This window comes from Eubalaena glacialis, chromosome 3, assembly GCF_028564815.1.
Source record: "Eubalaena glacialis isolate mEubGla1 chromosome 3, mEubGla1.1.hap2.+ XY, whole genome shotgun sequence".
NCBI lineage: Eukaryota > Metazoa > Chordata > Mammalia > Artiodactyla > Balaenidae > Eubalaena > Eubalaena glacialis.
This window is the reverse complement of record NC_083718.1, coordinates 168,626,794-168,654,376: the sequence shown is the minus strand read 5'-3', so window position 1 is coordinate 168,654,376 and position 27,583 is coordinate 168,626,794. Positions and strand designations below refer to the sequence as shown.

General features: G+C 43.7%; 1 protein-coding gene across 2 annotated transcripts; it reads left to right on the top strand.

The window, feature by feature from the left end:
* The first annotated feature begins 1,230 nt into the window (after positions 1 to 1,230).
* ZSCAN20 (zinc finger and SCAN domain containing 20) lies at positions 1,231 to 25,697 on the top strand. Of its 2 annotated transcripts, XM_061186831.1 has the most exons (8): positions 1,231 to 1,269; positions 7,231 to 7,756; positions 12,901 to 13,087; positions 13,508 to 13,584; positions 13,862 to 13,946; positions 15,367 to 16,059; positions 23,295 to 23,723; positions 24,297 to 25,697. In XM_061186831.1, exons 2-8 carry the CDS (start codon positions 7,340 to 7,342, stop codon positions 25,553 to 25,555), a joined length of 3,147 nt encoding a protein of 1,048 aa, XP_061042814.1. In that variant the 5' UTR covers positions 1,231 to 1,269; positions 7,231 to 7,339; the 3' UTR covers positions 25,556 to 25,697. The 2 variants fall into 2 exon arrangements, with proteins under 2 accessions (XP_061042814.1, XP_061042813.1); XM_061186830.1 differs by lacking the exon at positions 23,295 to 23,723.
* Positions 25,698 to 27,583: the final 1,886 nt, after the last annotated feature.

The window sequence follows — 27,583 nt, the reverse complement described above, 5'->3', positions numbered from 1 at the left end:
ATTAGTAAAAATAATAATAGCTAATGATTATTAAACTCCTTCTGCCAGACACGTACCAAGCTCTTTACCTATTTTTCCCCATTTATTCCTCTCACAAACCCTAGCAGGTAGATGCCATTATTATAATTCCCATTTTATAGATAAGAAAACTAAGGCATAAAGAGGTTAAGTAATTTGCCCAAGGTTTCACAACTAGTGAGTGGAAAGGCCTACATCCTGCATTTGAAAGTAAGATGTTTCAAACACAAGCACCTTGACTTCAGAGACCATGCTTTACCTGCATTATCTCATCTAATCTTCACAATACCCTGCAATGTAGGTTCTGTTATATCACCTGCATTTTACCAACGAAAAAACTGAAGACAAAAGAGACGCAATAATTCGTTCAAGGACACACAGCTATTAAGTCGTTGGGCTGGGATTTGAATCCGTTTCTGACTACAAAACCCACATTCTCAAACCCATTATTAGATTGCTCATACTCCAAAGTATTCACAACGGAACAAAGCAACTGCATTTATATTAAAATTGTTGTGATTATTATTATTCTAATAACGATTAACATTCTTCCAACACCCAGGAAGTGCCAAGTTCCATACTAACTGATTTACATAATAATAGCTAATATTCGCTATTAGGACCCAAGTTCTGAGCTAATGTTTTAGGTGTATTATCCCAGTAAGCCTCACAAAAACCCAGCGACATGGATGCTATTATTATCCTCACTTCCCAGGTGAAGAAAGCGAGGTTCTCAATTGATCCAAAGTTACGCAGCTTAACTGTGAGCTGGAAATTGAACCTACAATTGTTCAACTCTCTCCCGCCCACCAGTCTGGTCACCTCTAGTCACCCTCTCTCCCTTATTTCTTACTGTTTCTGCTTTGATCTCTCCAGGGCCTCGGGTTCTCCCTTCGCCCCTTCAATACACCCCGCCCCTTCTCCTTGAATGCCCGCCCACTGGGCGGTGACGTTACCCCGGAGCTTGTGGAAAGGACCGGGATCACAACAGGCCCCGCCCTCACGCTTAGACTCTGTTCCGATTTGTTCCGGTGCCGGGGACCCGGAGGAGACGACGCATCTATTGGCTGACGGCATCTGAAAGGCGGCAAGCGGTGGGTGCCGCCCACCGGCGCTCCCGCGGTTCCTTCTGGGAGTTGTAGTCCCAGACGCTCCATTCCCGGGGTGGCGCCGTTCGGACTCCGCGTCCCAGTATTCCCTGCGCGAGCCCTGGAACACTTCCGCCCTGTTGTGAAGTGGGTGTCTCGGTGGGTGAGTCCGGGTGGCGGGGCGGGGGCAGCTGAGACTCAAGGCTCTAGGCTGGAGACTTAGGAGGTGGTGGTGTCATGGGGGGCCGGGGAAGGTGAGAGGGGAGAAAGAAGCTTTTATTTGGGGTGGGGGTGAGGGGCGGTCAGAGGATGAAGCGTCCGGAGATGGAAAGGGTCATAGAGGGGTCGGGGATGAGGAGGGAGATGGAAGGCCCTGGGAGTGGAGGTTCTTAGAAAGGTGTGTAGGTGAGGGGACCGGGAGAGGTTCTGAAGGTGGAAGGAAGGGTCTGAAGACCTTATAGGGAAGGATACAGGATTCTGGGGCCCTACAAGAAGTGAAGGTGAGTGGGCCTGAGCATGAAGCCGGACCTTAAAAATAGTGTTCCAGCCTCTACCTGCTCATCTAAAACAAACATCTGGGTTGATACCCCCGTACACTTTCTCTAATGGTCTTGACCTCTGGAACCCAGTGGGTGGGACTGGCTGTTGTGTTCCTCCCCAAACCTGCACCTCTTTCCTTCTGCCTGATGGAAGTGAATGGTACCAACATCCACTTTACCAGGAGCCCTGTGATTCCTCTTGCATTCTTCCACATCCAGGAATATTCAAATCTTTCAATTTCCTTAATGTATCTTGAGACATTTCTTTGTCAGGGTTTTTGCTGAAGCCTACACCTTTTCACCTCCCCAGTTTGGACAAACACATTGTAGCTACCGTGATCTATTGAACCCAGATCAGATTTGGCCTTCTCCTTAAAAAGCTTCATTAACTCCCATCACCTATGGAATTAAGTCTGAACACCTTAGCCTGACGTTCAAGACCCTTCATGAACTCCCTTTCCAGCCTAATCTTCGTGTTGTCAAGGTTATCCCCATATCTCGGGGAGGCTGTTTGGTTTTCCACCATTATACATGCTGTTCTGTCTGCTGAGAATACACTCCCCCACCCCCCATTCTCTGCTGAGAGAACCATTCTTTGTTCTAGGTTACTCAAGGTTACTTTGTTCAAGTCACCCCCCACCCCAGCTCCCACAGACCTCTTTTATTGCATTTAACCACATTTGATCATAATTATCTGTGATTTTTTTTTCCTTTTTTGTCTCTTCCACTATACTGTGTGCATCTCCAGGACAGGAACAGTTTCTGCATCACCTCCATTTCCCCACTGCCCAGCCCAGAGTAGTAAGTACTTGATGTAAATCAAGTAAGTCAGTAAATGCTTGATGAATATGTGAATAAAGACCATCCAGGGTGAGCTTTGCTATACCAGGCTTGAAAACTGCTTCATCCAGTGGATTTCCAGGGGTGTGAGCTTTAGTCTTCTCCTGCCTGTCAGGGCCGTCTTTGCTGGAAGCTGATTCAGTGCCTATGGGAGTTTAAGCAGGGGTGACAAATACACAGAATGTGTGCTGCTACTCCCCCTCTTGTGTCTGGAAGTCACAACTCATTGGTCACAACACATACTCACATGGGATTCAGAGTCCTTAGCACAGTTGACTGAAGTTGGTGCCTTAAATGAATCCTATTTGCTCTCCCTGGTTTAAGCCCTTAAGTGTAAGGTCAGGCTGCTTTAAGCAGTAGCCTGGACCGTCAGCCAAGTGAGCTTGATAGCCTTCGGGAACTCCCAGTTTCTTTCTTTTTGGAGGTCACAGACTAGTCTTGACCTTTCCCATGGGACTGGGGCAGAGCTTCTCTTCCAGCCCACTGTTCGCTGGCACCCCACTAACCATGTCCACATCCACAGGAGCCAGGATGCCCCTCAGCTTCCCTGGGTTTATGAAGGGATCCTGGCTTTGATGGCAGATCCCTCATTGCTGAGAGGAATCTGTACCCTTTCTAGGTCTTCCTGGCTATTGGAAGAGACCTTTGAGATCATTTAGCTGAAAGGTGGCAAAGTGACAGCCCATGCTGAATGAAGCCTACCATCATCCTCTATTTAATCCTTATGGTGTTTGAAACAATTTTGAGTTGGTTGCCAACATTTAGAATTGCAGAGTTCTAGCTTCTCTGGGAAGAGTTGGAAGGCCTGGGAACACTGGGCCAATGTGCGTCCTGGTGCTCTGTAGTTGGCCGCAGTCCCCACTCCACTCGTGTACTCATTTACATTGCCTGACCCATAGCCATTTAAATTTGTAACCATTGATTCTAGTCTCCCTGTTTCTTTGCTGTGCTCCCATCTTACTAATTGGGGAGCCTGGGGCAGCTGCTGAGTAGAGTCTGGCTGTAAGCTGCAGTCTAGATAGGCAGCTGCCGAGGCTACATGACCTGTACAAAGTCACACAGCTGGTGAAAGGCAGGAGTGGAACTGGAACCCTGATCTGCTCACTCCGGCCTTCATGTTCTTTGCACTCTGCATACCATCTTCTCAGGGGTTTGGAATACTGGCCAACCTAGAGGAGGCTCTGTGTGATGGTTAAGAAAAATGACTGGAGAAAACTGGGCTTAGATCCCATCTCTACCACTTGCTGGTTGTGGAACCTCACATGAATCTTCTTCATAGAAGCTCAGTCCCCGATATGTGAATTGGGGACATAGTGAAGTCATACCTTACGGGCTAATCATATTCTAACGTCAGCACAGAAGGTGAAAATCACATTTAGCCAAAAATCACAGTCAGCTTGAAAATCCTTTGGCTAGGATCCATTTAGAAACCAACATGCTGTCTTTTAATAAGCTAATAGCACAGCTGGGGTTTATTGGTTGAACGTTAGATGAAAGAGTTGGCTTGTGTTTAGTGACCACAGTGTATGAGAGGCACCCTGCTCACTCTCAGTGGAAAGAGGCTGGGGGGAGCTCAGTCAATCTGGGGACCAGCAGAGTCATGGGTATCATCACCACGTGCTCTGGAATAGACACATCGTGAATGGAGCTGGCTGCACTATTTAAATTATGTCCTTTCCTTCTCTTTCTGGTGTTTGTATGTAATTTAGTGTGTGTAAGTTACAGATCAGTGTAAGTCAACTCAACACTAATGACTCTTCAGCTGCTTGCCTGGAAGATTCAGTGAGATCGTGAGTGTAGAACACTTAGCACCAAGCCTGGCACCCCGTGGGCACTGAATAAATGGATACTCTTTGAGGTTGCTGATCCTTGTGAGCCCCCATATTTCTGGTAGTCTCAGGACTGAGGAATGCCGTTGTCCATTTTTCCTCTGTCAGCTCTGTGTGAAGTCTGCTTTGCTGACTATGTTGACCTCCCTCTGTGGCTAGACTGCTATTCATATTTGTCTAAGAGAGTAGCAGAAAAATCTTTCAGATTGTATTTGAAACTAACCTTTGCAACTTTCAAGTATTCCCAGAAGAAAATACCTATTATCTGAGAATCTTTGGGCCTGGTGGGGCTACTAATTGCCTGTTTTTGTTCGTGTTCACTCTGTGCAGGAGCATACACTTCTTTGCTTGCTTTATTGACTGTCTCTCTCATTAGACTGTAACTTTGATGAAGGTGGAGACTGTTTGTCTTACTCACTGTTGGCGCTTTAGCTCCCAGTGCAGTGCAGGGTCCACAGTGGGACTCTGCAGATGACTGGCGAATTAGTCTTCACGTGAGACAGTGATGCAAATGTGTTTGGACTAGTGCATGATTAAGGTGTGGTTAAAAAAGAAATTTCATGAAAGGTTAATTCTTTAGCTCAATGTAAGTTATGGACCTTCCATAGCCCATTAGGCTTTTGATGTACCCGATTTACCATTTTAATAAAAGGCAAAATTTCCGATGGCCCTGCTATTTATCGGACACTGGGTTGGGCACTGTGGATACAGAAATGGGTAAGATACAGTAGTGGCTCTAGCAGTACAATCTAATGGGACTGTCAGATGTAAGAACAGGTAACTACAATAGTGTCAGGTAACACCTATGTTAGAGGTACGTGCCAAGTGCTTTGGGCACACAGGATGAGGGGAGGTGATTTTTGGAGAGTGGGGATGGGAGCTGGGCATGACAAGGGCATGTCAAGAAACTCTTAACAGGTGAGGTGACATTGAGCTGGTAGCTGAAGGACAAGCAGGAAGTTGCCAGGTGGTCATGAGTTGTGTTCCTAGCCTCTCCCTATGTGTGTGGAGGTCCTTAGGACAAGCCTTTGTTTTTCATCACCCTTGCCTGTTTCCAGACAGTCCAGTCAGATGGCCTAAAATCGAAATATCACCCTCCCTCCATTCTCAATTCAGCTGTGTCATTCCCACTTGGAAGCAGCTAATAGCCTCCTGTGAGTGGGCGTTTTTAATGTTATCTATATCTGTTGGGAGTGACACAGAGAGCTCATTTTTCCAGATAACCCAGCATGAGTGTCGGTCAGAGTCTTCATTGTGTAAAAGAAGCAACCCCCAGGCGTTCACTCAATAAGCATTTACTGAGAGCCTCCTGTGTTTAGTGCACCTTGCTTACTGTGGGGTGGCGGAGGGGAGGCGTGTGAAAAAAAAAGTGAGCTATATTCCTTGCCCTCAGTGAGGCTGTAATCTTTCTGGGGACACACATGTGTACACACAGCCCTCTAGTACAATGTAGAACATGGGAAGTGTCACAGAGATGGAAATAAAGAGGAGAAAAGAATTCCTTTTGACATCAGCAAGAAGGTCATTCTCTGTTTTTTAATCTAGAAAGTGATTAATTATAATCCTTGCTTCATGACCCATCGCCGTTATCAGTTGACCATTATTTCACTGTTTATTGAGTGCTTCCTCTGTGTGCTGAGTGCTGTGCTAGGTCCCTTAGGAAGCGTATGATCTAGTGGGTAAGATAATTACGATAAAGTATGATGAGGGTAATGGTAGAGAACACCTAAGGTGGCATGGGAGCGTGTGGCTGAGGATTGAATCTTGTTTCAGGGCACAGGGAGGGCTGCTTGGAAAAAGTACAATTTCAGCTGACAGCTACGTGAAGAAAGGGACGAGACTGTTCCCAAAGGAGATGGTCGCGTGTGGGAGGGTTCAGAGGGCAGCCCGATGCAGGAGCCACGAGCCGTGCCTGAAACACCCTGCTAAGGGGGAGCGTGGTCAAGAGATGAGGTGGAGACTTGGGCAAGGCTTGCCCTTTATCCTGAGGGCAATGGGAGGTCAGTGGAGGGTGTTTAGCAGGGAAGTGACATGGTCAGATTTTGATCTCATCTGGTTGTGTGAAGAATGGACTAGGGGTTGGGGTGAGGGGAGTGAAGGCAGGGACATGAGTTAGGGGGCTGATCAAGTGAAAGCATGATGTTATTTTGGACAAGGAGGTGACACAGGCTGGGGATGGAGATGCTGAGAAGGCCAAGAAGACCCAGCTTGGTGATGAATGGATGTGGGGAATCTTGGAAAAATATGATCACCACATTTCTGGCATGGGTACCTTGATGGAAGGTGGTGCCTTCACTGGATGGAGAGCTCCAGAAGAGGGAAAGGTTTTCAAGAGAAAATGATGAATTCAGTTTTTGACCCATTGAGTTGGAGGTGCCTAAGAAAGAGTCAAGTGGAAATGCCTTGTAGGTGGTTGGACTTTGGAGTCTGGAGACAGGTCTCGGCTAGAGTTTTGGGAGTCCTCAGTTTGGAGATGGTGAAAAATGGCAAATGGGTGGGATGACCGAGGGAGAGTGTAGAGTGAGGGATTTTGCAAGGAGAGCACCCTTAGAGGAAAGCTTAAGGGCCAGGAAGAAAGACCTTATGGAGGGGGTGACATTTGGAACCCAACTTGAGGGAAGGTCAGACTTGGGACACATGTAGAGAGAGGAAGGCTGGGCTGGGACCAATCATGGCAGCCTTGATGCCCAGCTAAGGCGTTTAGGGTGTCCCAGAGGATTTAATACTGTGCTGTCTTCCTCCAAGGTGTGCTGGCTGCTGGTTTGGTGGCAGATTGTGGACTAACTTCCTGCTTATGGGAAAGGGCGTTTCTTAGCAGTCCCACCCCATGCAAAGCAGTGGAAGGTGTGTGGGGAGTGGGGAAGGGGAGGCTCCTGGTCCTCTTGCTCACACTGTCCCTTGTCTTTCTGCCTTCAGAGCCTGGGGGAGCGTTTCCTCTCCCAGGAGCCCCTTGAGGACACACTACAGATGCAGGAAGACGCTGGACAAGGACGGCCCAGGTGAAGGGAGGTGTCCAGGAGAGACCATGGCTGTAGCCCTGGAAGCTGGGGCCCAGGCCTCCCCGCTACCAGAGCCTGAAGAACTCCTGATTGTCAAGCTGGAGGAGGACTCGTGGAGACCAGACTCCCAACCCCGGGAGAAGGACCATGACCCTGTCCAGGGCCCTGAGGCCTCCCGCCAGCGCTTCAGGCAGTTCCAGTACAGGGATGCGGCGGGACCCCACGAGGCCTTCAGCCAGCTCTGGGCACTCTGCTGTCACTGGCTGAGGCCGGAGATCCGCCTCAAAGAGCAGATACTGGAGTTGCTGGTGCTGGAGCAGTTCCTGACTATCTTACCCAGGGAGGTCCAGGCCTGGGTACAGGCGCACCACCCTGAGAGCGGCGAGGAGGCGGTGGCCCTGGTGGAGGATTGGCACCGAGAGGCGCGGGCCGCGGGACAGCGGGTGAGGCAAATAGTCTGTTCTCCAAGGAACAGGTCAGGCAAGGTAGTGGGGCTGCAGCTAGGTTGATAATTGCCAAAACCACAATAATAATATTATCAAGCATCTGACATTTATTGAACACTACCATGTACCAGGCACTATTCTAAGTGCTTTCCATGTATTAACTCATTTAATCCTGTCACCAGTTAAATGAGATAGATACCATTAGCCTAATTTTACCCATAAGGAAACTGAAGCAAGGGAGAGCAAGGTAGTTGGCTCAAGGTCACTGGCTACTAGATGGTAGAGGCAGGATTTGAATTCAGGCAGTCTGATTCTGAAGCCAGGATTTGTAACCACTGCTCTAAGCTGCCTCTCAGTACCATATTCACAGTACATTTAATTTGTATTGTGTTTTTTATACTTAGCAGAATCTTTTGACATATGTGATCTCTTTGGATGCCTACAGCAGTAATGTAGGTAGATAGAAATATCATTATTGTCCTCATCTTATAGATTAAACTAAGGCCCCCAAAGTCAGGTGGCTCACAAGGCTCCATCAGTATGAACCAGAGCCTAAACCCAGATCCTTACGTTCCAAGTTCATTGTTCTTTCTACTACATGAGAGATGCCTTATCTGCAAACCATGGGAATTGAAATATCTCTGAGTCATGAGGCTCAAATGAGATATTAACTGACATTTATTGAGCACTCACTGTGCGTCAGACACTGTTCTAAGCTTTCTGTATGTATTGCTCATCTGTCTAATCAACCCAGCAACCCAGTAAGGTAGGTGCTGTTATCATGGCCATTTTTTCAAATGGTTCAGCAGATCCAGGTAAGTAACCTGTCCAAATGTATAGAAGTTGTAGAGCTGAGATAAGGGAAAGTATTGTGGATTTAACATTCACAGTTTAAACAATTTGCAAGAGACCCTGAAAGCCCATGGTAATAATTTATAATTTTGCTACAACACAAATTTTGAATCCTGCTTCAAAGCTGATACTTGTAGAACAAGCCCTTCAGCCGGCTGTGGGCTGAGCCAGCCACACAGAGCCTTGATCTCAACATACCCTTGGTGCTTCCACTTCTTATACAGTCAGTAATTCTTGCGATATTTTACTTAATCACATTTCTTTGGGGGAAATCATAGGTTTGAGGACATACCCCTGTGCACAGTAGGGGTTTTCTGTACGTTGTAAAAAGTAAAGCTCTATACAGATGTGAGACTAGGGGCCAGAAAGATTTAAGGTCTGTGGCTTCGCTTTTTGGATTCCTTTACAAACTGATTGAAGGTACAGAAAGCATAATATTTAAAGTTAGAGACCTAAATATGAGAGAGTATACCTTATTTTAATATATTACTGCACCCTCCCAGATTATTTCTTTTAAAGAAACCAGCTGTTTGTTTTAAGTGGCAGTGAAGAAACATATGGACATCTTAGGGCTTCAGAGCTAGAAGATGAAGAACTTGAAACCCGGAGATGAGAATTGACTTAAATCAAGGTCTTTATAATTCTTCATCTGTACAATGAGAGGGTTGGACTAGACTAGAAGTTCTCAAATTATACCCCTGTGAACTGAGCAAAGGTTGAACTGTTTCTAAAATTGAAAAAAAAAAAAAGGGGGGGTAACGGAATCTTCTCTATAATGTGTTTTTTTCTTCTGTGACTTTTATTTTCATTTTTTAACTTTTCTACCTGCTCCTGAGTACTCACAAATGTCAAAACAAATGGATAAGTAGCAGAGAAGCTTGTTTTTTCCCCCTAGGCACATATGCTGTAGCTTGTGATCTTACATTGTAAGGTTGGTTACAGTCTCTGCAGGTAAAATTTTCCCAAGTCTTAGTAATGGAATAAAATACATTAACTATGTTCCTCAAAGAGAACCACTACCTGAAAAGGGTTGCTGTCTAAATGGCCTCTAAAATAGTTTCCTTAAAAAAATCTTTCAGCTTTGCTATTTTGTGATTTTGAGCTTGTTTATTCTGTCATCACCCTCTTGCACAGCCCCTCTCCCCATCAGGTTAAAAAAAAAAAAGAAAAAAGGCTAATTTTTAGAGCAATTTTAGTTTTGTGGCACAACTGAACAGAAAGTACAGAGTTCTGGGCGTCCCTGGTGGCACAGTTGTTAAGAATCCGCCTGCCAATGCTAGGGACATGGGTTCGAGCCCTGGCCCGGGAAGATCCCACGTGCCGCGGAGCAACTAAGCCCGTGCGCCACAACTACTGAGCCTGCGCTCTAGAGCCCGCGAGCCACAACTACTGAGCCCATGTGCCACAACTACCGAAGCCCATGTGCCTAGAGCCCGTGCTCCACAAGAGAAGCCACCACAATTAGAAGCCCGCACACTGCAGCGAAGAGTAGCCCCTGCTCGCCGCAACTAGACAAAGCCCGCGCACAGCAACGAAGACCCAACACAGCCAAAAATAAAAGCAAATAAATAAATTTATTAAAAAAAAAAGTACAGAGTTCTTACTCACCCCCTGCCCCACAGATGCACAGCCTCTCCCACTGTCAGCGTCCCCTACCACGGTGGTACATTTGCTACAGTCCCTGAGCATTGTCATCACCCACAGTCCATGTTTACATTAGGGTTCACTCTGAGTGCTGTGCATTCTATGGATGTGGACAAATGTATAACGGCATGTGTCCACCATTATAATATTGTACAGAATAGTTTCACTGCCCTAAAAATCGTCTGTGCTCCACCTATTCATCCCTCCTTTCCTCCTAATTTCTGGCAACCACAAAGCCACAGATCTTTTTACTATCTTCATAGTTTTGCCTTTTCCAGAATATCAATCATATAGTTGGAATCATACAGTATATAGCCTTTTCAGATTGGCTTTTTTCAATTTGTAATGTGCGTTAAGGTTCCTCCATGCCTTTTCATGGCTTGATAGCTCATTTCTTCTCAGTGCTGAATAATATTCCATTGTCTGGATGTACCATGGTTTATTTGTCTATTCACCTACTCAAGGACCTCTTGGTTGCTTCCAAGTTTTGGCAATTATGAATAAAGTGGCTATACACATCCATGTGCAGGTGTTAGTGTGGTGCACAGGCATTTTTGATGAATTTTTTAAAATTGAAGTACAGTTGATTTACAATGTGTTAATTTCTGCTCTACAGCAAAGTGACTCATATATATATATATATATATATATATATATATATATATATATATATATATATATACACATACATTCTTTTTTATATTATTTTCCATTATGGTTTATCAAAGGATACTGAATATAGTTCCCTGTGCTATACCATAGGACCTTGTTGTTTATCCATTCTATATATAATAGTTTACATCTGCTGACCCCAAACTCCCAATCCATCTCTCCCGCAACCCCCCTCCCTTTGGCAACCACAAGTCTGTTCTTTATGTCTGTGAGTCTGTTTCTGTTTCGTAGATAGGTTCATTTATGTCATATTTTAGATTCCACATATAAGTAATATTGTATGGTATTTGTCTTTCTCTTTCTGACTTACTTCACTTAGTATGATAATCTCTAGTGGCATCCATGTTGCTGCAGATGGCATTATTTCATTCTTTTTTATGGCTGAGTAGTATTCCAGTGTATATATGTACCACATTTGATGGATTCTTAATTCACCTTACCCCAACCAATATCCTACTGAATTTTTGCCTCCTGATTGTCACTTGAATCTACTTCTTTCTGTGTCTACAATGACCATCCATGGAATAAGAATCTTTGCTTAGGTGTAGCAATAGTTGGAGGAGCTAGGGCTGGGATTGAGGATTATTGTTGGGTCTAGTCCACAGTACTTCTGTGGGTTATAAGATTGTAACTATAACAAAGTTATTTTTATCTTGAACACAAAGTTATTATTTTCTTAAAATGTTGATAAACAGGTGTTTTCTCTCTGTGAACCACACAGGACATTGGTGGGTCCCCTCATTGGGAATGGCTTTTGATGATCATGGCCCATTCTTATATATCTTCTCAAAGATAAAATTCCTCTCTGTGAGAGCGGATTTGAGTTTTCAGATTGGCCAAAAGATTTTTGGAGTGAAGTTTGGCAAACTCAATAATAAAGTTTGATGAAGATGGATATTATTTTGGGTAAAAAAAAATAAGGTTCAGGGCAATGTATATATATAGTTGCTATCTTTTGTATAAAAATGGGGAAAAATAAGAATATATATTTACAGTTGCTTGTATATAAAGAAACTTGAAAGGATGCAGAAGAACCGTGTTTACCTGTGGTGAGGAGTCCAGGAAGATACTGGGCAGGTGGAATGGAGACAGGTGGGGATGGGATATTTTCACTGATTATATCCTTGTGTATATTTTCTATTTTTGAACCATGTGAGTATTGAAAATGCCTATTGAAAAAACTGTAATACTTTTTTTAAAGTTAGGTGTTTCTATGACACAATGAGATTGTTATATTGTTGGGGTTTTAGGGCCAGGAAATAACATCTCAACCACTACCTCTGAATCTGGAACCAATTGAGAGAGAGTTAAGAAATTAGCTTTATGATTGCTAGAGCTGAATTGGGTAATGTTATCTCTTAATTGATTATTTCCTTTTATTGTATGTATATTCTCCATATCTGAGTACTTTTTTGCCTAAACTTCTACATTGAGATTAAAATTGCCACTTCTGTTTTCTTTTTGCGTTACAGTGCCTTATCTCTGTGTATCTTTCTGTTTTGAGATCGGATGTGCCTTTCTGAAACAGCACATTCTTTCATTTCATTTTAAAATTGTCTTTGCCTTTCAGCAGGAATATTTAGAGCAATTACATTTAGAGTTATAGTTGTATCTGCTTTTATGCTTCCTTTTGCCTTTTAACATATACCTGGTTAACTTTTATCTTTTTTTTTAATGTCACAAAAATTTTACATAATTTATCTTGTTATGATTCAACAATGTTTTGAGTAGTAGTGGCCTCATTTAGACACTTGTATAGCCTTTCTGTGTTGAATAGAAAGTACTCATTTGGTGGTATAAATGCTGGTATGTTTATTGAAGTTAGTCTGATGGCTTTGTCGTCAAACGTTAAGCCATCTTTGGTTTTTAAAAAGAACCTGTTAACCTCTGAACCACAGCTGTACTCAAAAGAACATGCCCTGCCCTACCAGTTATTGAACTTACGGTTGGGAATTTTGGCTGTCTGTGTGTAGGAACTGGAATTGTATGCAGAAGAGACCAGGTCCTTAAAGACAATGAAGGAATCTCAGAGCTTCCAGCTGTGGCCAGCAGATCACTGGCCCGAGGGACAGTCCCAGAAGCAGTGGGTGAAGAATCCATGTCCTGACCTTCCCAAGCATCTAGACACCAAGATGGCACCACAGCCCTTGAAAGAGAGTGGTGAGTACCAAGAGTCAGGGACCATCAGGGAAGAGGGGCAAAGGGTGGGGGTGAGGAAGGGTGCCTGAGGAGGGATATGCAGAATTCAAGGCAAGGGCTACAATAGTGTCTGATGGACACCCTGAGAAGTAAGAAGATGAAGCTCCCAATGATATTAGCATACCCCACTGTAGCTGAATCATGTAGCAGGTTCAGTCTGGGCCTGGGGCAGGCTGGTGATCGTAGGAGTTCGGGGCTGACATCTCACACATGGCAACTTAGGAGCTAGATACTCTAGAAGGAAAGAAAGTGGAAGTCTGCACTGGCTACAGGATTAGTCTCAGTTTGATCCAAGCAAGGCTTTAGGAAAGCTGGACCTGAGAGGGAGGTAGTTTTTTGGGAACCAGAGCTTGGGTTTCAGAGATATTTTCTCCTCCTCAGCTGTCCTCACTCCCCGAGTCCCTACTCTACCAAAGATGGGGAGCGTTGGAGATTGGGAGGTGACAGTGGAGTCCCAGGTAAGCTGCTGTTTGTTCCTCCTTTCCTGTCATTACTTCTCCTGTGCCCTTGCCCTGCTCCTCTCTTCTCTCTCTGCCCTGCTGTCGGGTGCAGGGTGCGAGCCTCTGCCCCTCATCCCCCGTCTGCTGGGTCTCTCCTGGGTCAAGCTGCTCCTTAGGATTCTAGCCTCACACATGGTATCGCTGTGTCCATTATATTTCCTGGGGCATGGTGGGACTCCCAAGCTGTTTTGAAGGGTCAGTGACATTTGAGGTCCTTCTGTTGTACATCCCGCAGGAAGCCCTGGGTCCCGGCAGACACGCTGAGAAGGAATTCTGCAAGGACCCCCCAGGAGACAGCTGTGGGAACGGCCTGCCCCTGGGTAAGGAAACAGTGCCCTCTGGATAAGATATGGTTGGGTTTCCGGTACACTCAGTTCCCAAGGAGTGTTTCATCACTCCCTAAGACTCATGGCTCTGTGAAGTCTCTGGAATTTCAGACCTAGGGAGAAGATGTGCTCTTTGTGGCCAGCACTGTGGCAGCAGGGAGGGGGTGTGGGGAGTGGATTTCTGGGCCGGCAGGCTGGCTGCCAAGAGCCTGTCCCCTCAGCACTCATTATCTTTTATTTCCTCAGTACATTCACCACCGTCCCAGGGCTGCGCCCAGCCTGCTGGCCCAGAAACCCAGTCTTTTCAGCATCAAACAAGGTCCATCTCTCGGGGCAGAGTCAAGTGAACTAAGCCCAGGAGACTGACGTGTTTAAACCACAATGAGAAATAAATATCACAGGGCTCAAAATACTTGAAGCCCATATGACCAGCACAGACCCCTTTCTCTTTAGGCACATTTTCACAGGAAGTCAAACAATAATGAACATTTCCCCGTGGAGCCTGGGATCAGTAAGAGGAGAGTTAGACGTGAGAGTGGGATAAGGTAGAGAGACAGTGGCAGGTCTGACTCACGGCAGTAAAGTAAGACACTAGGAGCTGTTGGCTACTTGTTGGGCAGTGTATCCTTTTCACACATGATGAAAAGTGTGCCCTTTTTACACATGATATCTGGGGAAAATAGTGTTCAAAGGAACAACCTTTGGGAAATGCTGAACTAGAGAATCCTTAAGCCTCTTTTAGCTCTAAACTCTTTCATCTAGTTTTCTTCAAATATTTATTTTAATTAAAGCTTTCCTATTTGCTGGGGTTGGGAGCTATTGGGACATCTGTCCTTTAAACACAGCTAAGTGTTTTGAGAAATATGGAAATTTATTTTCTCACAGTATTGGAAGTCCAGAGGAGGGTGTGCTCCAACCACAGTACAAATTGGCTCGGCAACTTCACAGCGGACCTGGGTTCTTTGCTTCTCTCTGCTCTGCCATTCTTTGTGTCAGCTTCATATTAAAGCTATTTTTTGTCATAGGCAAAAGGTAGATGCCAATGGCATTTGAGACCTCAAGTTCCTAGCAAGAGAGACTCACACCACACACAACCTTTCCTCCAACTGTTAAATTTATTCTGATTTGGCTAATTTAGGGCATGTGCCCATCTGTGAACCAGTAACAGTCACTCTTTTGCATGATGGATTTCATAACGCCAACCAAAAAGCAAATGAACAAAGCATACAGGTCAATATATTTCTGATGAGGTTACCTCTAGTTACCTCTCCCTTTCCTTCCAGACCTCTTAAGGGATTAGCTTGGGAATTTCTCTTTAGTTTCTTGCAGGCAAATGTTTCAAGGACTTCTTAGACAAACGCTTTGCTCAACAGATCATTTCCACTTAATCATGTCTCTTCTTCCTTTTGTATAGGAGTTCCAGTTTCAAAACCAACCATCATCTCCCAGCAAGAGCAAGGACCAGAATTTTGGGGTCCAAGACTTGTAAATTCTGGACAAAAGAACCCTGCAGATTACAGCTGGGATACTGAGCAAACAAAACCAGCTCAGGCATTGGCCTGGAGGGATTCCAGGGCCTGGGAAGAACGATATCAGTGGGACGTGGAGGATGTGAAAGTATCAGGTGTGCACTGGAGCTATGAGGAGACTAAGACTTTCCTGGCAATTTTGAGTGAGTCTCCTTTTTCTGAAAAACTCCGGACTTGTCACCAGAACCGCCAGGTGTACCGGGCCATTGCAGAGCGGCTGAGGGCACAGGGCTTCCTGCGGACACTGGAGCAGTGTCGCTACAGAGTCAAAAACCTCCTACGGAATTACCGGAAAGCCAAGAGCAGCCACCCGCCGGGGACCTGCCCCTTCTATGAGGAGCTGGAGGCCCTGGTGAGGGCTCGGACGGCCATCAGAGCCTCAGATGGCCCAGGAGAGGCTGTGGCTCTCCCCAGGCTGGGGGACAGTGACATGGAGGTGGATGAGCAGGAGGAAGGGGGCTGGGAGCCTGAGGAAACAACGGACGACTGTAATGGTGATGACAGTCACTTGGCCACTGAAGAGTTCGTCCACGGACCCAGGATTCCAGGGGGCCCAGCTCTGCTCCAGAGTCGTATTGGTAAGAACATTGGGGCTTAATCGGATCCAGATTCCAACCCTCTCACCAAGCAAACCTCTGCTCTCTAGTTCAGGGCACAGTCTGGAGTGATGCTGCTAGAGTAGGTCATCCTCAGGCTCCTCTTCTCTCTCCTATGATCAGTTCTGCTTGTTTGAGTTTTCTTAGTTATAGAAGCAAACACTTAAATTTTTTTTTTTAATTTTTGTACAATTTTTAAAGGTTACTTTCCATTTACAGTTATTACAAAATTTTTGGCTATATTCCCCGTGTTGTGCAATACATCCTTGAGCTTATCTTATGCCTAATAGTTTGTACCTCCCATTCCCCACCCCTATATTTGCCCCTCCCCACTGGTAACTACTAGTTTGCTCTCTTATATCTGTGAGTCTGCTTCTTTTTTGTTATATTCACTAGTTTGTTGTATTTTTTAGATTCCACATATAAGTGATAACATACAGTATTTATCTTTCTCTGTCTGACTTATTTCACTTAGCATAATGCTCTCCAAGTCCATTCACGTTGCTGCAAATGGCAAAATTTTGTTCTTTTTTATGGCTGAGTAGTATTCCATTGTATATATATATTCCACATCTTCTTTACCCATTCATCTGTTGACAGACACTTAGGTCATTTCCATGTCTTTGCAATTATAAATAGTTCTGCTATGAGTATTGGGGTGCATGTGTCTTTTCAAATTAGTTTCTTTGTTTTTTTGGATATATACCCAGGAGTGGAATTGCTGGGTCACATGGTAGTTCTATTTTTAGTTTTTTTGAGACACCTCCATACTGTTTTCCACAGTGGCTGCACCAATTTACATTCCCACCAACAGTATACACTAGGGTTCCCTTTTTTCCACATCCTCGCCAACATTTGTTATTTGTAGACTATTTGTTACTAGCCATTCTGACAGGTGTGAGGTGATATCTCATTATAGCTTTGATTTCCATTTCCCTGATGATTAGCGATATTGAGCATCTTTTCATGTGCATGTTGGCCACCTGCACTTCTTCTCTGGAAAAATGTCTATTCAGTTCTTCTACGCATTTTTAAAATTATTTGCTATTTTGATGTATGCTTTTTAATATATGTTGGATATTAATCCCTTATCGGTCATATCATTTGCAAATATTTTCTTGCATTCAGTAGTTTGTCTTTTCCTTTGGTTGGTGGTTTCCTTTGCTGTGCAAAAAGAAGCAAACACTTTTAAAACCTTAAGCGACCTTAAAGAACTAATTCAGTATTTCCCAGAGTGTGTCACTGGTAGTATGGGGATGATCATAAGTGTTACCTGAGTGAACTTTTAATTTTAATGTGTATGAGCACATCAACAGGTGACTTCACAAATAGTAAATTTAGGTAAAGAAAGATGTTGATTGAAATATTTAATAGATATAGCAGAAATCATGACAGTATATACTTGAACAACTGATGCTAGGGAAACACCCAGTCCCTGTAAAAGTGGAAACACAGAAGCCCAAGCTGTGAAGTGTCAAGACCAGAGCCCAGGGAACCCACCTCCAATTTTATTTCGTTTTTCCTCCACCATGCTGCCTCCCTGGCTGCATCATTTAGCTGCAGAGGAAATGAAAATAGACCACCTCCTTTTCCTTCTTCCACAAAAGAGGAAAGGGATCCTCAGTTGGACTCTATTGCAAGATTATCTGAAGTCCACTTATGTCTTTAGGGATTCTCAGTTCCCATGTTTGTTAAAAAGGCAATTCATAAAGTAAGTAGAGAGGAAACTTGTACAAGCCTCTTAGATAGCCTAATCCACCAGCAGGCAGACAACAGAAGCAAGAAGAACTACAATCCTGCAGCCTGTGGAACAAAGACCACATTCACAGAAAGATAGACAAGATGAAAAGGCAGAGGGTTATGTACCAGATGAAGGAACAAGATAAAACCCCAGAAAAACGACTAAATGAAGTGGAGGTAGGCAACCTTCCAGAAAAAGAATTCAGAATAATGATAGTGAAGATGATCCAGGACCTCAGAAAAAGAACGGAGGCAAAGATCGAGAAGATGCAAGAAATGTTTAACAAAGACCTAGAAGAATTAAAGAACAAACAAACAGAGATGAACAATACAAAAACTGAAATGAAAAATACACTAGAAGGAATCAATAGCAGAATAACTGAGGCAGAGGAACGGATAAGTGACCTGGAAGACAGAGTGGTGGAATTCACTGCTGTGTAACAGAATAAAGAAAAAAGAATGAAAAGAAATGAAGACAGCCTAAGAGACCTCTGGGACAACATTAAATGCAACAACATTCGCATTATAGGGGTCCCAGAAGGAGAAGAGAGAGAGAAAGTACCCAAGAAAATATTTGAGGAGATTATAGTCAAAAACTTCCCTAACATGGGAAAGGAAATAGCCACCCAAGTCCAGGAAGCGCAGAGAGTCCCATACAGGATAAACCCAAGGAGACACACGCCGAGACACATAGTAATCAAATTGGTAAAAATTAAAGACAGAAATAATTGAAAGCAGCAAGGGAAAAACGACAAATAACATACAAGGGAACTCCCATAAAGTTAACAGCTGATTTCTCAGCAGAAACTCTACAAGCCAGAAGGGAGTGGCATGACATACTTAAAGTGATGAAAGGGAAGAACCTACAACCAAGATTACTCTACCTGGCAAGGATCCAATTCAGATTCGATGGAGAAATCAAAAGCTTTACAGGCAAGCAAAAGCTAAGAGAATTCAGCATCACCAAACCAGCTCTCCAACAAATGCTAAAGGAACTTCTCTAAGTGGTAAACACAAGAGAAGAAAAGGACCTATAAAAACAAACCCAAAACAATTAAGAAAATGGTAATAGGAACATACATATCGATAATTACCTTAAGCGAGAATGGATTAAATGCTCCAACCAAAAGACACAGGCTCGCTGAATGGATACAAAAACAAGACCCATATACATGCTGTCTTCAAGAGACCCACTTCAGACCTAGGGACACATACAGACTGAAATTGATGGGATGGAAAAAGATACTCCATGCAAATGGGAATCAAAAGAAAGCTGGAGTATCAATACTCGTATCAGATAAAATAGACTTTAAAATAAAGAATGTTACGAGAGACAAGGAAGGACACTACGTAATGATCAAGGGATCAATCCAAGAAGAAGATATAACAATTATAAATATATATGCACCCAGCATAGGAGCACCTCAATACAGAAGGCAACTGCTAACAGCTATAAAAGAGGAAATTGACAGTAACACAATAATAGTGGGGGACTTTAACACCTCACTTACACCAATGGACAGATCATCCAAACAGAAAATTAATAAGGAAACAAGAACTTTAAATGACACAATAGACCAGATAGATTTAATTGATAATTTATAGGACATTCCATCCCAAAACAGCAGATTACACTTTCTTCTCAAGTGCGCATGGAACATTCTCCAGGATTGATCACATCTTGGGTCACAAATCAAGCCTCAGTAAATTTAAAAAAATTGAAACCATATCAAGCATCTTTTCTGACCACAACACTATGAGATAAGAAATCAATTAAGGGAAAAAAACATAAAAAACACAAACAGATGGAGGTTAAACAGTATGTTACTAAATAACCAAGAGATCACTGAAGAAATCAAAGAGGAAATCAAAAAATACCTAGAAACAAATGACAATGAAAACACGACGATCCAAAACCTATGGGATGCAGCAAAAGCAGTTCTAAGAGAGAAGTTTATAGCAATACAATCCTACCTGAAGAGACAGCAAACATCTCAAATAAACAATCTAACCTTACACCTAAAAGAACTAGAGAAAGAAGAACAAACAAAACCCAAAGTTAGCAGACGGAAAGAAATCATAAAGATCAGAGCAGAAATAAATGAAATAGAAACAAAGAAAACAGTAATAAAGATCAATAAAACTAAAAGCTAGTTCTTTGAGAAGATAAACAAAATTGATAAACCATTAGTCAGACTCATCAAGAAAAAGAGGGAGAGGACTCAAATCATTAAAATTAGAAATGAAAAAGGAGAAGTTACAACAGACCCCAGAAATACAAAGCATCCTAAGAGATTACTACAAGCAACTCTTTGCCAATATAATGGACAACCTGGAAGAAATGGACAAAATTCTTAGAAAGGTATAACCTTCCAAGACTGAACCAGGAAGAAATAGAAAATATGAACAGACCAATCACAAGTAATGAAATTGAACCTGTGATTAAAAATCTTCCAACAAACAAAAGTCCAGGACCAGATGAGTTCATAGGTGAATTCTATGAAACATTTAGAGAAGAGCTAACACCCATCCTACTCAAACTCTTCAATAAAATTGCAGAGGAAGGAACACTCCTAAACTCATTCTATGAGGCCACCATCACCCTGATACCAAAACCAGAAAAAGATATCACAAATAAAGAAAATTACAGACTAATATCACTGATGAATATAGATGCAAAAATCCTCAACAAAATACTAGCAAGCAGAATCCAACAACACATTAAAAGGATCATACACCATGATCAAGTGGGATTTATCCCAGGGATGCAAGGATTCTTCAATATATGCAAATCAATCAATGTGATACACCATATTAACAAATTGAAAAAGAAAAACCATATGATCATCTCAATAGATGCAGAAAAAGCTTTTGACAAAATTCAACACCCATTTATGATAAAAACTCTCCAGAAAGTGGGCATAGAGGGAACCTACCTCAACATAATAAAGGCCATATACGACAAACCCACAGCAAACATCATTCTCAATGGTGAAAAACTGAAAGCATTTTCTCTAAGACCAGGAACAAGACAAGGATGTCCACTGTCACCACTATTATTCAACATAGTTTTGGAAGTCCTAGCCATGGCAATCAGAGAAGAAAAAGAAATAAAAGGAATACAAATTGGAAAAGAGAAGTAAAACTGTCACCGTTTGCCGATGACATGATACTATACATAGAGAATCCTAAAGATGCCGCCAGAAAACTACTAGAGCTAATCAATGAATTTGGTAAAGTCGCAGGATACAAAATTAATGCACAAAAATCTCTTCCATTCCTATACACTAATGATGAAAAATGTGAAAGAGAAATTAAGGAAGCACTCCCATTTACAATTGCAACAAAAAGAATAAAATACCTAGGAATAAACCTACCTAGGGAGACAAAAGACCTGTATGCAGAAAACTATAAGACACTCTTGAAAAAAATTAAAGATGATACAAATAGAGAGATATACCATGTTCTTGGATTGGAAGAATCAATATTGTGAAAATGACTATACTATTCAAATCAATCTACAGATTCAATGCAATCCCTATCAGATTACCAAGGGCATTTTTTACAGAACTAGAACAAAAAAATCTTAAAATTTGTATGGAGACACAAAAGACCCCAAATAGCCAAAGCGGTCTTGAAGGAAAAAAACGGAGCTGGAGGAATCAGGCTCTTGGACTTCAGACTATACTACAAAGCTACAGTAATCAAGACAATATGGTACTGGCACAAAAACAGAAATATAAATCAATGGAACAGGATAGAAAGCCCAGAGATAAACCCACACACCTAGGGTCAACTAATCTATGACAAAGGAGGCAAGGATGTATAATGGCAAAAAGACAGCCTCTTCAATAAGTGATGCTGGGAAAACTGTACAACTACATGTAAAAGAATGAAATTAGAACACTCCCTAACACCATACACAAAAATAAACTCAAAATGGATTAGAGAGCTAAATGTAAGACCGGACACTATAAACCTCTTAGAGGAAAATGTAGGAAGAACATGCTTTGACATAAATCACAGCACGATCTTTTTTGATCCACCTCCTAGAGTAATGGAAATGAAAACAAAAATAAACAAATGCCACCTAATGAAACTTACAAGTTTTTGCAAAGCAAAGGAAACTACAGACAAGATGAAAAGACAACCCTCAGAATGGGAGAAAATATTTGCAAATGAATCAATGGACAAAGGATTAATCTCCAAAATATATAAACAGCTCATGCAGCTCAATATTAAAAAAACAAACAACCCAATCCAAAAATGGGCAGAAGACCTAAATAGACATTTCCCCAAAGAAGACATACAGATGGCCAAGAAGCACATGAAAAGCTGCTCAACATCACTAATTATTAGGGAAATGCAAATCAAAACTACAATGAGGTATCACCTCACACCAGTTAGAATGGGCATCATCAGAAAATCTACAAACAACAAATGCTGGAGAGGGTGTGAGAAAAGGGAACCCTCTTGCCCTGTTGGTGGGAATATAAATTGATACAGCCACTATGGAGAACAGTATGGAGGTTCCTTAAAAAACTAAAAATGGAATTACCCTATGACCCAGCAATCCCACTACTGGGCATATACCCAGAGAAAACCATAATTCAAAAAGACACACGCACCCCAGTGTTCATTGCAACACTATTTACAATAGCCAGGACATGGAAGCAACCCAAATGCCCATTGACAGACGAATGGTTAAAGAAGATGTGGTACATATATACAATGGAATATTACTCAACCATAAAAAGGAATGAAATTGGGTCATTTGTAGAGATGTGGATGAATCTAGAGACTGTCATACAGAGTGAAGTAAGTCAGAAAGAGGAAAACAAATATGGTATATTAATGTGTGTATGTGGAACCTAGAAAAATGGTACAGATGAACCGTTTTGCAGGGCAGAAATTGAGACACAGATGCAGAGAACAAACGTATGGACACCAAGGGGGGAAAGTGGCAGGGGGGGTGGTGGCGGTGGGATGAATTGGGAGATTGGGATTGACATATATACACTAATATGTATAAAATGGATAACTAATAAGAACGTGCTGTATAAAAAAATAAATAAAATTTAAAAAAACCAATAAAACCCCCAATAAATAAATAAATTAAGTAAGTAGAGCACATGTATTGAATGGGTATAGAGACAGTGTCTTGTATCTCAGTTACAGGCCTTTCCTTGAACCAATCAGCTGAAGCCAGGGACATGGGTCACCTGGTATAATATGGCCACTTAAATCCTCCCCTTCAGCCAAGACTCTTAAATGTTAATAGAATCTCTTAGAAGTGGGTGGGGATGGGAAGCCCTGGCACAGCCTTGAGAAACAAGGATATATTCTTTGCTGGTGTGCCAGGCATGTGGACGATTTCCAAAGTGCCTAGGTGTTTAGCAGGGCAGGTGACCCCAATCCCTTATGACCTAGGCAAATCTCATCAAGTCTCTCAATTCTGAACTCTTCACTCCTGACAGCAGGTGTGCACTGGGGCTACGAGGAGACCAAGGCCTTCCTGACCATTCTCAGTGAGTCCCCATTCTCTGAGAAGCTTCACACTTGTCACCAGAACAGCCAGGTATACCGGGCCATTGCAGAGCGGCTGTGTGCACAGGGCTTCCTGCGGACCCTGGAGCAGTGTCGCTACAGATTCAAAAACCTCCTTCGAAGCTACCGAAAAGCCAAGAGCAGCCACCCACCTGGGACCTGCCCCTTCTATGAGGAGCTGGACTCGCTGATGAGGGCTCGGACTGCGGTTAGAGACATGGGGACCAGCAAGGAGGCAGTGGGTCTTCCTACTTCTGGGGAGAGTGGTACCCAGGTTGTCAACCAGGAGGCCTGGGATGAAATGGCAGGTGAAGATGCCGTCAGACCTCCAACCCCAGGTCCTAAAACCCCAGACACTGGTAAGCTTGGAGTAATTAGATGTCCACAAAATCTGCAAGCATGCAGAGAGAGTGTGGAAGCCAGTCTCATTTCTTTTCTCTGAACTAAAAGAGAGAATGAAATTGAATAAGTTAAGGATTTGTGCTTCGCTGAGATTATCCAGTCTCTAGCTTAGTGTAATCCCCTAAATAAGAAAAGCGGTCAGTCTAGATTTTACTTGGATTCATCTGGGCAGTTATAGAGTTTATTCAATCTCGTATGACATAGGCCATACTGAATGTACCAGGAGAAGAAAGTGTTCATTGTTCAGTAGTGGGATAGGGTAGCTGGCCAGGGAGACTGACAACTGGCTGCCTGGGCTGGGGCTCACGGCTCCCTTGGTGGAGTTACCATGTCCCAAACTCTGTTCCTAAGCTTTACAGGTCAGAAATGCATGTGTGCGCTGAAACTTGATCAATTTCATGTTAGTCGCATTTATAAGCTGTGAGATATAAAATATAAGTACAAATTCATGTTAGCCAAATTCACAAGACACAAGATCCGATGTATAAATAGACACTAACTAATGAATGCATTTCTGTCCATTCTTTCAGGTTTTGAGATGAGGCATGAGGATGAAGACCAGATTTCAGAGCAGGACATTTTTGAAGATTTGCCTGCAGCCTTATCAAAGTGTACTGCAGAGGATGATTGCTACCCTCATGATTGGGGGGAAGACAGTGAAAATGAAAACGAAGGTAAAGGGCAGTGGGGAAATCCATCCCAGGATCAGTGGGAAGAATGTTCTTCTGAAGAGGACTTAGAAAAACTCATCGATCATCAAGGCCTGTACCTTGCAGAGAAACCCTACAAGTGTGACACGTGCGTGAAACGGTTCAGCCGGAATTCGCAGTTAATCGCCCACCAGCGGATACACACAGGTGAGAGGCCCTACAAATGCCTTGAATGTGGGAAAAGCTTTAGTGACCGGTCCAACTTCAATACCCATCAGAGAATCCACACTGGAGAGAAGCCCTACAAATGCCTTGAATGTGGGAAAAGCTTTAGTGACCACTCCAATCTCATCGCCCACCAGAGAACGCACACGAGGGTAAAGCCCTATAAATGTGGGGAGTGTTGGGAAAGCTTCGCCCAAAGCTCAAACCTTCTGAAACATCAGAGAATCCACTTGGGAGGAAATCCTGATCACTGTGGTGAGCCTGGGAAAAACTCTGGCCAGAGCCCATCCTTTAGTGCTCTCTGGAGGAACTCAACAGAGGAGACATCTCCAGAACAAACTCAGAGTGCCAGTAAGAACTTGAATTCTCCTGGACCACAAAGCACCAACTCAGGGGATAAACTTTATCAGTGTTCTGAATGTGGAAGAAGCTTCTCCAAGAGTTCTGCCCTCATCAGTCACCAAAGAATCCACACGGGAGAGAAACCATATGGATGTGCTGAATGTGGGAAAAGCTTCAGTAAGAGCTCCACGCTGGCCAACCACCAGCGAACCCACACTGGGGAGAAGCCGTATGAGTGCACAGACTGTGGGAAATGCTTCGGGGAGCGTTCCAAGCTCATCACACACCAGAGGGTGCACACAGGAGAGAAGCCCTACAGATGCCTGGAGTGTGGGAAGTTCTTCCGTGACCGTTCCAACCTCATTACCCACCAGAGAATCCACACAGGAGAGAAGCCTTATAAGTGCAGAGAGTGTGGGAAATGCTTTAACCAGAGCTCCAGTCTTATTATTCACCAGAGAATCCACACTGGGGAGAAACCCTACAAGTGTACGGAGTGCGGCAAAGATTTCAACAACAGCTCCCACTTCAGTGCCCACAGGAGAACCCATGCAGGAGGGAAGGCATCATAGGAGACAAAAGAGAGAAACATATATTTAAATCTCCCAAGATCCTAAGACGTATGCTAGAAAGAAGCTGTCCCAATTTTTAAGCTTAGTGTGTGCCCGGGGAACTTACCTTGGTACAATCCAAGTAATTCGGAAGTGAATTACAAATGCTAAGGATCCAGATTTGAAGGCACTTTTCTTAAGTGTAATGTGTTTTTTCTCCTGCAGAAAAACCACACACAATCCTCAGGCTGCCTTTATATTTGCTGTCGTGTAAGAGCTTTATCAGTGTTTGAGCCAGACTGGTAACTGAGGGGATTAGAGGTAAATCAGTGGTCCTGAGCTGTGATTCTAGACCTTGCTGTGCCTTCACACCATCCACATGTACACGTGCCCCATCAGTGTACGTTGGCAAATTCTCATACGTGGCCGTTTTCCGTTGGGGCGTAACCTCCTGGGAGAACTTTGAGACTCTCCAGTGATGGGGGCATAATTGAGAATCAGTGGCCTAGAGCAGGCTACCATGAGCTTATCAAAGGGTAGAAACAACAGTGACATCATTACTAAATCATTATTAATAATAGCAAAAGTAGCCAGCATCTATCGAGCTCTTCAGCAGGCTCTGTGCTAAGCACTTCGTATACATCATCTCATTTACTCCTCACAGCAGCCCCAGGAGGTATTAATATTTTCCCCATTTCCCAGAAGAGAGAAGTGACTTGCTTGGGTCACACATCTGAAAATGGCAGAGGCAGGATTCAACCAGCTCTGTCTCTAGGGCCTGAGGTGCTCTCACCGCTTCACTGAATCCCCTTTCACATTGGGGCAGGTAACTCAGGTGCCAAAGCACTTTGTAGACCACATTTTCTGTTAAAATTCCCTATGAATTTTGTTTTTAACAAATATGGACATTGAGAATCCCAAAAGATTGAAGGACTGAGGATGTTCACAGTTGGCAATGTGCTTTGAGCGAGGCTGAGCTCTCATCAAAGCACTTGATGTGAATTTCCATCTTCACAATAATATGGGTGACAGACAGAGGTGAGTTGAGATTGGGAACAATAATGTAGCCAAAGTGATGTTTCTTCCAATGAGATACAGTTTTGGCTAAGGAAATGGGGTTTTTAAGAATTTCCCTTTTTCTCAAGGGGTCATCCCTGCTTCTTGTTAGACTTGGCTGGATCGTAGGTTGAACCTTAAGAAACCTGGGCTCGCTGGCCAGTGCTCACTCATCCCGGTGTGTTGGCCCCCTGGCCCTTTCCCTCCAGGCGCAGCAGAAGCTTTGCGCCAAGGCTGAGGCAGAAGGGGGTTGGAAGGAGCGGTGTGTGTGGAGTGCCGCGGAGGGGGCTTTGAAGGCTATTGCTTAGTCCAGGTTCATGGTGCACTCTTACTCTGAGCCATCTCGGCCCAGGCCTACCCAGTGCTGTCTAAATGTTGGCTGTAAAGACCTGCCTCCAGCTCTGACAGGCTCAATCAGAAAGGTTCACACAGGATGGTTTCCTAGTTCGCAGCGCTTTGGCCTCCAGGATTTCTCCTCAGGAGGGTTAAACAATGTTGGCCAAGGACTATGGTTTCCAAAGGATTTTAAAGGAGCATCCCTCTCCTGACATCCGCCTATGATACTGGGAATGCCGTTCATACCCTGGCTCGTTCATCAACTTGGGAAGTACTATTAGATAGTAGATGTGAGGGAACCTTGAAGAGTGGAGCTCTCTGCATGTGAAGCAGTCAGTGGGGAGATTGGCACCCCCACTGATGCATATCACTCCTTAGTCCCTTCCTCGGCTTCCCAAGAACCTGCTTACCTCGGATCACTGCCTGTCACCCCCTTCCCGGTTTACCTCTCCTGGCTCACCTTATCTCTGAGGAGCAGGGCCCGTGAGTGAGCCCTGGCTTTGAACCACCAGGTGTCAGTAACTGCAACAGTAGGATGGTGGGTAGGGAACCACCTGAGCCAAGAGGAAGGATCCTGGAGGAAGGCAAGGGAGGTCCAGGGAAAGACCAAGTGGTGTGAAATTGCATGGCTTCAGGGTGGGGCTGGGACCATAACTT